At 39.7% G+C, this 11,688-nt stretch overlaps 1 protein-coding gene across 2 annotated transcripts in view; it reads right to left on the bottom strand.

Annotated features, from left to right (window-relative positions):
* Positions 1-939: 939 nt before the first annotated feature.
* Positions 940-11,688, bottom strand: part of ASNS (asparagine synthetase (glutamine-hydrolyzing)) — a 63,223-nt gene continuing 52,474 nt past the window's right edge. For both annotated transcript variants that reach the window (XM_072154344.1, XM_072154345.1), the window contains exons 11-12: positions 11,203-11,358; positions 940-1,243 (exon numbers count right to left, since the gene is read on the bottom strand). In XM_072154344.1, the coding sequence (XP_072010445.1) occupies positions 1,040-1,243; positions 11,203-11,358 (360 nt within the window). In that variant the 3' untranslated portion in view covers positions 940-1,039. The remainder of the gene's footprint in view (positions 1,244-11,202; positions 11,359-11,688) is intronic.

Genomic DNA, 11,688 nt, shown 5'->3' with positions numbered 1-11,688 from the left:
CCACCATTATCTTGACTAGTCTACATCACCCATGGTAAGGTCTAAGTTTGGTTCCTGTGTCTACTGATCCAGTGTAACCATAGACTCTGCCAGGCTTGGTCCACCATTATCTTGACTAGTCTACATCATCCATGGTAAGGTCTATCTAAGTTTGGTTCCTGTGTCTACTGATCCAGTGTAGCTATAGAGTCTGCCAGGCTTGGTTTATCTTGACTAGTCTACATCATCCATCGTAAGGTCTATCTAAGTTTGGTTCCTGTGTTTACTGATCCAGTGTAACTAAAGAGTCGGAAAGGCTTGGTCCCCGATTATCTTCACAAGTCTGCATCACCCATGGTAAGGTCTATCTACGTTTGGTTCCTGTGTCTACTGATCCAGTGTAACCATAGAGTCTACCAGGCTTGGTCCATGATTATCTTGACTAGTCTACATCATCCATGGTAAGGTCCATCTAAGTTTGGTTCCTGTGTCTACTGATCCAGTATAACTATAGAGTCTACCAGGTTTGGTCCACGACTATCTTGACTAGTCTACATCATCCATGGTAAGGTCTAAGTTTGGTTCCTGTGTCTACTGATCCAGTATAACTATAGAGTCTACCAGGTTTGGTCCACGACTATCTTGACTAGTCTACATCATCCATGGTAAGGTCTAAGTTTGGTTCCTGTCTCCACTAGTCTAATCCCTCGGAGGGTCTTCCTCCATACTGTGTATGTTCTATATTCCCAGTATGAGGTCTATTTATAGACTCTGGCTCCAGCTCGTTGACATGTTTGTGTGATACACAATGTGGTGGACCCCCCTAAGAAAAGAACCTGTAAAATTCCCTCTAATAACCGGATCTGTCAATCAGTAGGTGAAGGTGAATGCATTAAGTCCTCCAGAGGATGAAGTGTCAGAGGGAAACCACCCATCATCCTCAGAAACACTTATGTGTAATCCTCTCCGCTGGGTTTTTATTGTAAATCGTCATCTTAAAAAGGGAGAATTTATGGAAATTGTGGGGATTGATGATTTCCTACTGAAGGTTGGAGGAACGTTATACATCAGATTTGTAATGTGTGAGTGTTCGGGCGGACGGGTCAGCGGCCTGGATCCAGCGAGGCATCCAGTAATGAGTCAGCCAGTCACCGCGCCCCGGGTAATACTTCTCAAAGATCTGCCGGTAGAAGTAACCTTCCTTTGTCTTGGGAGAGTTAAAGGGAAACTTTTCAGCCGACTTCTCTAGCATCAGGTCATCAACCTGGAGATAAAGACACAGAACACAATGGTCAATCAACCCACAACTATGTATGGAGGGAGGATACAGCAGCTCCACATGTACAATGGCTTCTCCCACCCAGAGAGGAACAGCACAACATGACCCACTTGGTCTTGTAACTATTACTTTTGGTGGGCAGTATCATAGCATATTCTTGTACATAGGGGGCAGTATTATAGTAGTTATATTCTTGTACATAGGGGGCAGTATTAGAGTAGTTATATTCTTGTACATAGGGGGCAGTATTATAGTAGTTATATTCTTGTACATAGGGGGCAGTATTATAGTAGTTATATTCCTGTACATAGGGGGCAGTATTATAGTAGTTATATTCCTGTACATAGGAGGCAGGATTATAGTAGTTATATTCTTGTACATAGGGGGCAGTATTATAGTAGTTATATTCTTGTACATAGGGGGCAGTATTATAGTAGTTATATTCTTGTACATAGGGGGCAGTATTATAGTAGTTATATTCTTGTACATAGGGGGAAGTATTATAGTAGTTATATTCTTGCACATAGGGGGCAGTATTATAGTAGTTATATTCTTGTACATAGGGGACAGTGTTATAGTAGTTATATTCTTGTACATAGGGGGCAGTATTATAGTAGTTATATTCTTGTACATAGGGGGCAGTATTAGAGTAGTTATATTCCTGTACATAGGGGGCAGTATTATAGTAGTTATATTCCTGTACATAGGGGGCAGTATTATAGTAGTTATATTCTTGTACATAGGAGGCAGTATTATAGTAGTTATATTCCTGTACATAGGGAGCAGTATTATAGTAGTTATATTCCTGTACATAGGAGGCAGTATTATAGTAGTTATATTCCTGTACATAGGGGGCAGTACTATAGTAGTTATATTCTTGTACATAGGGGGAAGTATTATAGTAGTTATATTCCTGTACATAGGGAGCAGTATTATAGTAGTTATATTCCTGTACATAGGGGGCAGTATTATAGTAGTTATATTCTTGTACATAGGGGGCAGTATTATAGTAGTTATATTCTTGTACATAGGGGGCAGTATTATAGTAGTTATATTCCTGTACATAGGGGGCAGTATTATAGAAGTTATATTCCTGTACATAGGGGGCAGTATTATAGTAGTTATATTCCTGTACATAGGGGGCAGTATTATAGTAGTTATATTCTTGTACATAGGAGGCAGTATTATAGTAGTTATATTCCTGTACATAGGGGGCAGTATTATAGTAGTTATATTCCTGTACATAGGGGGCAGAATTATAGTAGTTATATTCTTGTACATAGGGGGCAGTATTATAGTAGTTATATTCTTGTACTTAGGGGCAGTATTATAGTAGTTATATTCTTGTACATAGGGGGCAGTATTATAGTAGTTATATTCTTGTACATAGGGGGCAGTATTATAGTAGTTATATTCCTGTACATAGGGGGCAGTAATATAGTAGTTATATTCTTGTACATAGGGAGCAGTATTATAGTAGTTATATTCTTGTACATAGGGGGCAGTATTATAGTAGTTATATTCCTGTACATAGGGGGCAGTAATATAGTAGTTATATTCTTGTACATAGGGAGCAGTATTATAGTAGTTATATTCTTGTACATAGGGGGCAGTATTATAGTAGTTATATTCCTGTACATAGGGGGCAGTATTATAGTAGTTATATTCTTGAACATAGGGGGCAGTATTATAGTAGTTATATCCCTGTACATAGGGGGTAGTAGTATTATTGTAGTTATATTCTTGTACATAGGGGGCAGTATTATAGTAGTTATATTCCTGTACATAGGGGGCAGTATTATAGTAGTTATATTCCTGTACATAGGGGGCAGTATTATAGCAGTTATATTCCTGTACATAGGGGGCAGTATTATAGTAGTTATATTCTTGTACATAGGGAGCAGTATTATAGTAGTTATATTCTTGTACATAGGGGCAGTATTATAGTAGTAATATTCCTATACATAGGGGGCAGTATTATAGTAGTAATATTCCTATACATAGGGGGCAGTATTATAGCAGTTATATTCTTGTACATAGGGGGCAGTATTATAGTAGTTATATTCTTGTACATAGGGAGCAGTATTATAGTAGTTATATTCTTGTACATAGGGGGCAGTATTATAATAATTATATTAGTGTACATAGGAGGCAGTATTATAGTAGTTATATTCCTGTACATAGGGGCAGTATTATAGTAGTTATATTCTTGTACATAGGGGGCAGTATTATAATAGTTATATTCTTGTACATAGGGGCCAGTATTATAGTAGTTATATTCTTGTACATAGGAGGCAGTATTATAGTAGTTATATTCTTGTACATAGGGGGCAGTATTATAGTAGTTATATTAGTGTACATAGGAGGCAGTATTATAGTAGTTATATTCTTGTACATAGGAGGCAGTATTATAGTAGTTATATTAGTGTACATAGGAGGCAGTATTATAGTAGTTATATTCTTGTACATAGAGGGCAGTATTATAGTAGTTATATTAGTGTACATAGGAGGCAGTATTATAGTAGTTATATTATTGTACATAGGGGGCAGTATTATAGTAGTTATATTCCTGTACATAGGGGACAGTATTATAGTAGTTATATTCTTGTACATAGGGAGCAGTATTATAGTAGTTATATTCCTGTACATAGGGGGCAGTATTATAGTAGTTATATTCCTGTACATAGGGGGCAGTATTATAGTAGTTATATTCCTGTACATAGGGGGCAGAATTATAGTAGTTATATTCTTGTACATAGGGGGCAGTATTATAGTAGTTATATTCTTGTACATAGGGGGCAGTATTATAGTAGTTATATTCTTGTACATAGGGGGCAGTATTAGAGTAGTTATATTCTTGTACATAGGGGGCAGTATTATAGTAGTTATATTCTTGTACATAGGGGGCAGTATTATAGTAGTTATATTCTTGTACATAGGGGGCAGTATTATAGTAGTTATATTCTTGTACATAGGGGGCAGTATTAGAGTAGTTATATTCTTGTACATAGGGGGCAGTATTATAGTAGTTATATTCTTGTACATAGGGGGCAGTATTATAGTAGTTATATTCCTGTACATAGGGGGCAGTATTATAGTAGTTATATTCCTGTACATAGGGGGCAGTATTATAGTAGTTATATTCTTGTACATAGGAGGCAGTATTATAGTAGTTATATTCCTGTACATAGGGGGCAGTACTATAGTAGTTATATTCTTGTACATAGGGGGCAGTATTATAGTAGTTATATTCCTGTACATAGGGAGCAGTATTAAAGTAGTTATATTCCTGTACATAGGGGGCAGTATTATAGTAGTTATATTCTTGTACATAGGGGGCAGTATTATAGTATTTATATTCTTGTACGTAGGGGGCAGTATTATAGTAGTTATATTCCTGTACATAGGGGGCAGTATTATAGTAGTTATATTCTTGTACATAGGGAGCAGTATTATAGTAGTTATATTCCTGTACATAGGGGCAGTATTATAGTAGTTATATTCCTGTACATAGGGGGCAGTATTATAGTAGTTATATTCCTGTACATAGGGGGCAGTATTATAGTAGTTATATTCCTGTACATAGGGGGCAGTATTATAGTAGTTATATTCCTGTACATAGGGGGCAGAATTATAGTAGTTATATTCTTGTACATAGGGGGCAGTATTATAGTAGTTATATTCTTGTACATAGGGGGCAGTATTATAGTAGTTATATTCTTGTACATAGGGGGCAGTATTAGAGTAGTTATATTCCTGTACATAGGGGGCAGTATTATAGTAGTTATATTCCTGTACATAGGGGGCAGTATTATAGTAGTTATATTCTTGTACATAGGAGGCAGTATTATAGTAGTTTTATTCCTGTACATAGGGGGCAGTATTATAGTAGTTATATTCCTGTACATAGGGAGCAGTATTATAGTAGTTATATTCCTGTACATAGGGGGCAGTATTATAGTAGTTATATTCTTGTACATAGGGGGCAGTATTATAGTAGTTATATTCTTGTACTTAGGAGGCAGTATTATAGTAGTTATATTCCTGTACATAGGGGGCAGTATTATAGTAGTTATATTCCTGTACATAGGGGGCAGTATTATAGTAGTTATATTCTTGTTCATAGGGAGCAGTATTATAGTAGTTATATTCTTGTACATAGGGGGCAGTATTATAATAGTTATATTAGTGTACATAGGAGGCAGTATTATAGTAGTTATATTCCTGTACATAGGGGCAGTATTATAGTAGTTATATTCTTGTACATAGGGGGCAGTATTATAATAGTTATATTCTTGTACATAGGGGCCAGTATTATAGTAGTTATATTCCTATACATAGGGGGCAGTATTATAGTAGTTACATTCTTGTACATAGGAGGCAGTATTATAGTAGTTATATTCTTGTACATAGAGGGCAGTATTATAGTAGTTATATTAGTGTACATAGGAGGCAGTATTATAGTAGTTATATTCCTGTACATAGGGGGCAGTATTATAGTAGTTATATTCTTGTACATAGGGGGCAGTATTATAATAGTTATATTCTTGTACATAGGGGCCAGTATTATAGTAGTTATATTCTTGTACTTAGGGGCAGTATTATAGTAGTTATATTCTTGTACATAGGGGGCAGTATTATAGTAGTTATATTCTTGTACATAGGGGGCAGTATTATAGTAGTTATATTCCTGTACATAGGGGGCAGTAATATAGTAGTTATATTCTTGTACATAGGGAGCAGTATTATAGTAGTTATATTCTTGTACATAGGGGGCAGTATTATAGTAGTTATATTCCTGTACATAGGGGGCAGTAATATAGTAGTTATATTCTTGTACATAGGGAGCAGTATTATAGTAGTTATATTCTTGTACATAGGGGGCAGTATTATAGTAGTTATATTCCTGTACATAGGGGGCAGTATTATAGTAGTTATATTCTTGAACATAGGGGGCAGTATTATAGTAGTTAAATTCCTGTACATAGGGGGTAGTAGTATTATTGTAGTTATATTCTTGTACATAGGGGGCAGTATTATAGTAGTTATATTCCTGTACATAGGGGGCAGTATTATAGTAGTTATATTCCTGTACATAGGGGGCAGTATTATAGTAGTTATATTCTTGTACATAGGGAGCAGTATTATAGTAGTTATATTCTTGTACATAGGGGGCAGTATTATAGTAGTTATATTCCTGTACATATGGGGCAGTATTATAGTAGTTATATTCTTGTACATAGGGGGCAGGATTATAGTAGTAATATTCTTGTACATAGGGAGCAGTATTATAGTAGTTATATTCTTGTACATAGGGGGCAGTATTATAGTAGTTATATTCCTGTACATAGGGGGTAGTATTATAGTAGTTATATTCTTGTACATAGGGGGCAGTATTATAGTAGTTATATTCCTGTACATAGGGGGCAGTATTATAGTAGTTATATTCTTGTACATAGGGGGCAGTATTATAGTAGTAATATTCCTATACATAGGGGGCAGTATTATAGTAGTTATATTCTTGTACATAGGGGGCAGTATTATAGTAGTAATATTCCTATACATAGGGGGCAGTATTATAGTAGTTATATTCTTGTACATAGGGGGCAGTATTATAGTCGTTATATTCTTGTACATAGGGGGCAGTATTATAGTAGTTATATTCTTGTACATAGGGGACAGTATTATAGTAGTTATATTCTTGTACATAGGGGGCAGTATTATAGTAGTTATATTCTTGTACATAGGGGCAGTATTATTGTAGTTATATTCTTGTACATAGGGGGCAGTATTATAGTAGTTATATTCTTGTACATAGGGGGCAGTATTATAGTAGTTATATTCTTGTACATGGGGGGCAGTATTATAGTAGTTATATTCTTGTACATAGGGGGCAGTATTATAGTAGTTATATTCTTGTACATAGGGGACAGTATTATAGTAGTTATATTCTTGTACATAGGGGGCAGTACTATAGTAGTTATATTCTTGTACATAGGGGGCAGTATTATAGTAGTTATATTCTTGTACATAGGGGGCAGTATTATAGTAGTTATATTCTTGTACATAGGGGGCAGTATTATAGTAGTTATATTCCTGTACATAGGGGGCAGTATTATAGTAGTTATATTCCTGTACATAGGGGGCAGTATTATAGTAGTTATATTCTTGTACATAGGGGACAGTATTTTAGTAGTTATATTCTTGTACATAGGGGCAGTATTATAGTAGTTATATTACATTACAGTGTCTGTTTCTGATACACCAGAAGCCCTTGAGGCTTTATGACAAAACATTTCCAACTTTCCAAAGTGTTTATCCATGTAACAAAAGTTTGTTTTCACATTTGAAAGAGAGATTATTTTGGGTGCTCTCCCTCCTAGGGACATGCTCGCACATCTGAGTCATTGCATGGATAAGGCACAAAGCAACAAACACCAGTATGGGAAGTAATGAGAGGATGTTGCTAGAGGAATGACCTAATAACATTGGTGGAAGAGCAGTGCAGCAGCGCCCCCTTGTGAATATTTGGGCTACTACATCTCAGCAACTCATGCACTTAGAATCCACATCAGATCCTCCTCTCCATATGATTTATAAGCATTTTACTAAAATCTACGTATATTGTCTATATATATCTACACTCACCGGCCACTTTATTAGGTACACCATGCTAGTAAATGGGTTGGACCCCCTTTTGCCTTCAGAACTGCCTCAATTCTTCGTGGCATAGATACAACAAGGTGCTGGAAGCTCCTCAGAGATTTTGCTCCATATTGACATGATGGCATCACACAGTTGCCGCAGATTTGTCGGCTGCACATCCATGATGCGAATCTCCCGTTCCACCACATCCCAAAGATGCTCTATTGGATTGAGATCTGGTGACTGTGGAGGCCATTTGAGTCCAGTGACCTCATTGTCATGTTCAAGAAACCAGTCTGAGATGATTCCAGCTTTATGACATGGCGCATTATCCTGCTGAAAGTAGCCATCAGATGTTACAGGGGACATTGTGCTCATAAAGGGATGGACATGCTCAGCAACAATACTCAGGTAGGCTGTGGCGTTGTATCAAGGGGCCCAAAGACACCATGACACCAGCACCACCAGCCTGACCCGCTGATACAAGGCAGGATGGATCCATGACACCACCACCACCAGCCTGACCCGCTGATACAAGGCAGGATGGATCCATGACACCACCACCACCAGCCTGAGCCGCTGATACAAGGCAGGATGGATCCATGACACCACCACCACCAGCCTGACCCGCTGATACAAGGCAGGATGGATCCATGACACCACCACCACCAGCCTGAGCCGCTGATACAAGGCAGGATGGATCCATGCTTTCATGTTGTTGACGCCAAATTCTGACCCTACCATCCGAATGTCGCAGCAGAAATCGAGACTCATCAGACCAGGCAACGTTTTTCCAATCTTCTACTGTCCAATTTCGATGAGCTTGTGCAAATTGTAGCCTCAGTTTCCTGTTCTTAGCTGAAAGGAGTGGCACCCGGTGTGGTCTTCTGCTGCTGTAGCCCATCTGCCTCAAAGTTGGACGTACTGTGCGTTCAGAGATGCTCTTCTGCCTACCTTGGTTGTAACGGGTGGCGATTTGAGTCACTGTTGCCTTTCTATCAGCTCGAACCAGTGTGCCCATTCTCCTCTGACCTCTGGCATCAACAAGGCATTTCCGCCCACAGAACTGCCGCTCACTGGATGTTTTTTCTTTTTCGGACCATTCTCTGTAAACCCTAGAGATGGTTGTGCGTGAAAATCCCAGTAGATCAGCAGTTTCTGAAATACTCAGACCAGCCCTTCTGGCACCAACAACCATGCCACGTTCAAAGGCCACAAATCACCTTTCTTCCCCATACTGATGCTCGGTTTGAACTGCAGGAGATTGTCTTGACCATGTCTACATGCCTAAATGCACTGAGTTGCCGCCATGTGATTGGCTGATTAGAAATTAAGTGTTAACGAGCAGTTGGACAGGTGTACCTAATAAAGTGGCCGGTGAGTGTATATATAGAAAGAGAGAGAGAATTTAGCATTGAATATTTAACCTGAATATAAAAAAGTCACATAACTTCAGCACATGATGTACCCCCGACACCTATATCAGTCACAGCCACAGCTCTGTGCATGGCAGTGTGATAGGATGAATGTAGCTTACACAGACCCCCACCTATCAGGTATTTGCAATCTCTCCTAAGAATAGGTGAATAGGTCATGTGTATTCCCAGAAAACCTTTGCTTTACCCTGCAGCACTGCTCACTTACATTACCTTATGTGTAGGGACACATTTGTCATTCTAGTTACTGGATTGTAAACTTGCTTTGCACATGCGGGTGAGCAGTGATGCAGTGTAAAGCACGGTGCAAGGATTGGGCAGCACCTCCTCATTTCACAGACTACAGACTACAGTCATGGCCAAAAATTTTGAGAATGATACAAATGCTAATTTTTACAAAGTCTCCGCCATCAGATTTTATAATGATAATTTGCATATACTCCCGAATGTTATAAAGAGGGATCACCTCAATATTTGCCTAGAAAATGAACTTTTCCCCCCAAAACACATTTCACCTTCATTGCAGGCACCTTAGGCGGAGCAGCTGCCATGGTGTCAGTGATGTCTCCAGTAACACAGGTGCGGGGGCTGATGAGGACAGGGCTGGAGATCAATCTGTCATGAATAAGTAAGAATCACACCACTGGACACTTTAATAGGAGGCTGGTGCTTGGCATCATTGTTTCTCTTCTGTTAACCATGGTTATCTCTAAAGAAACACGTGCAGTCATCATTGCACTGCACAAAACTGGCCTAACAGGGAAGAGTATCGCAGCTAGAAAGATTGCACCTCAGTCACCAATCTATCGCATCATCAAGGAATTCAAGGAGAGAGGTTCCATTGTTACCAAAAAGGCTCCAGGCGCCTAAGAAGGAACAGCACGCGCCAGGACCGTCTCTTACAAGTGTCTCAGCTTGGGGATGGGGCTCCCAGCATCGCAGAGCTCAGGAATGGCAGCAGCAGGTGTGAGGGCATCTGCACGCACTGCGACATTGCGGAGACTCCTGGAGCAAGGCCTGGTGTCCAGGAGGGCAGCAAAGAAGCCACTTCTCTCCAGGAACCATCAGGGACAGACAGATATTCTGCAGGAGGTGCAGGGAGTGGACGCTGAGGACGGGGGAAAGTCATTGTCTCTGATGAATCCCCTTTCCGATTGTTTGGAACATCTGGAAAACATCTTGTTGGGAGAAGACAAGGTGAGCGATACCACCAGTCTTGTCTCATGCCACCTGTAAAGCCTCCTGCAGCCATTCATGTGTGGGGCGGCTTCTCAGCCAAGGGAATCGGTTCTCTCACAGTCTTGCCTAAAAACACATCCATGAATAAAGAATGGGACCAGAATGTCCTCCAGGAGCCACTTCTCCCAACCCTCCAGGAGCAGATGGTGATGAGCAATGCCTTCTCCAGCATGATGGAGCACCTGCCATAAAGCAAAGGTGAGAACTAAATGGCTCCGGGAACAAGACACAGACACAGCAGTGATTGTGCAGGAATGGACGGCGATCAGTCAGGATTTGGTGCAGGAGGTGATTGAGAGCTGCCAGGGAGAATTGCAGAGGTCCTGAAGAAGAAGGAGAGGTCCTGCAGATACTGACTCGCTGCAGTAACTCCTTCTCACTGACAATAAAAGCTTTTGTTACCCATAATATGATTACACTTGTATTTCTGTATGTGATAAACATCTGACAAACCAGAGGGCAACACATCATGTGACAATATAAGATTAGTGTCATTCTCAAAACTTATGGCCATGACTGTATGTTACACCAGATTAACCAAAGACATAGGTGGCCAAGAAGAGCTCCGCCCTCTGGACTCCTGTGCGGCCTGTTTACATGTTCACCCTCGGAACCCCCCCATACCTGCTGTTCTGTATGGTCTTGCAGAATGGAAAACCAGGATTTCTTTATAGACGTCAGTCCGTCACTAAAAGCCTCCTTGGGTCTCCATAGAATGTCTTTGGGTATAAGCTCAGAGTCCTCAAAGGCTTCTCTCAGGAGGTATTTCTCAACCCCGTTCTGTGCAGGATAAATCAGAGTCACAAGACAATACCAGCAGATACAATGTATAGATCAGAGATCAGTACTGCCCCTCTATACCAGCAGATACAATGTATAGATCAGAGATCAGTACTGCCCCTCTATACCAGCAAATACAATGTATACATGAAAGATCAGTACTGCCCCTCTATACCAGCAAATACAATGTATACATGAAAGATCAGTACTGCCCCTCTATACCAGCAGATACAATGTATAAATGAAAGATCAGTACTGCCCCTCTATACCAGCAGATACAATGTATAGATCAGAGATGAGTACTTCCCCTCTATACCAGCAGATACAATG

Source organism: Engystomops pustulosus, chromosome 5 (genome assembly GCF_040894005.1).
Source record: "Engystomops pustulosus chromosome 5, aEngPut4.maternal, whole genome shotgun sequence".
NCBI classification, from domain to species: Eukaryota; Metazoa; Chordata; class Amphibia; order Anura; family Leptodactylidae; genus Engystomops; species Engystomops pustulosus.
Note: the sequence above shows the minus strand (reverse complement) of the source record. Positions and strands in the feature narration are given on the sequence as shown.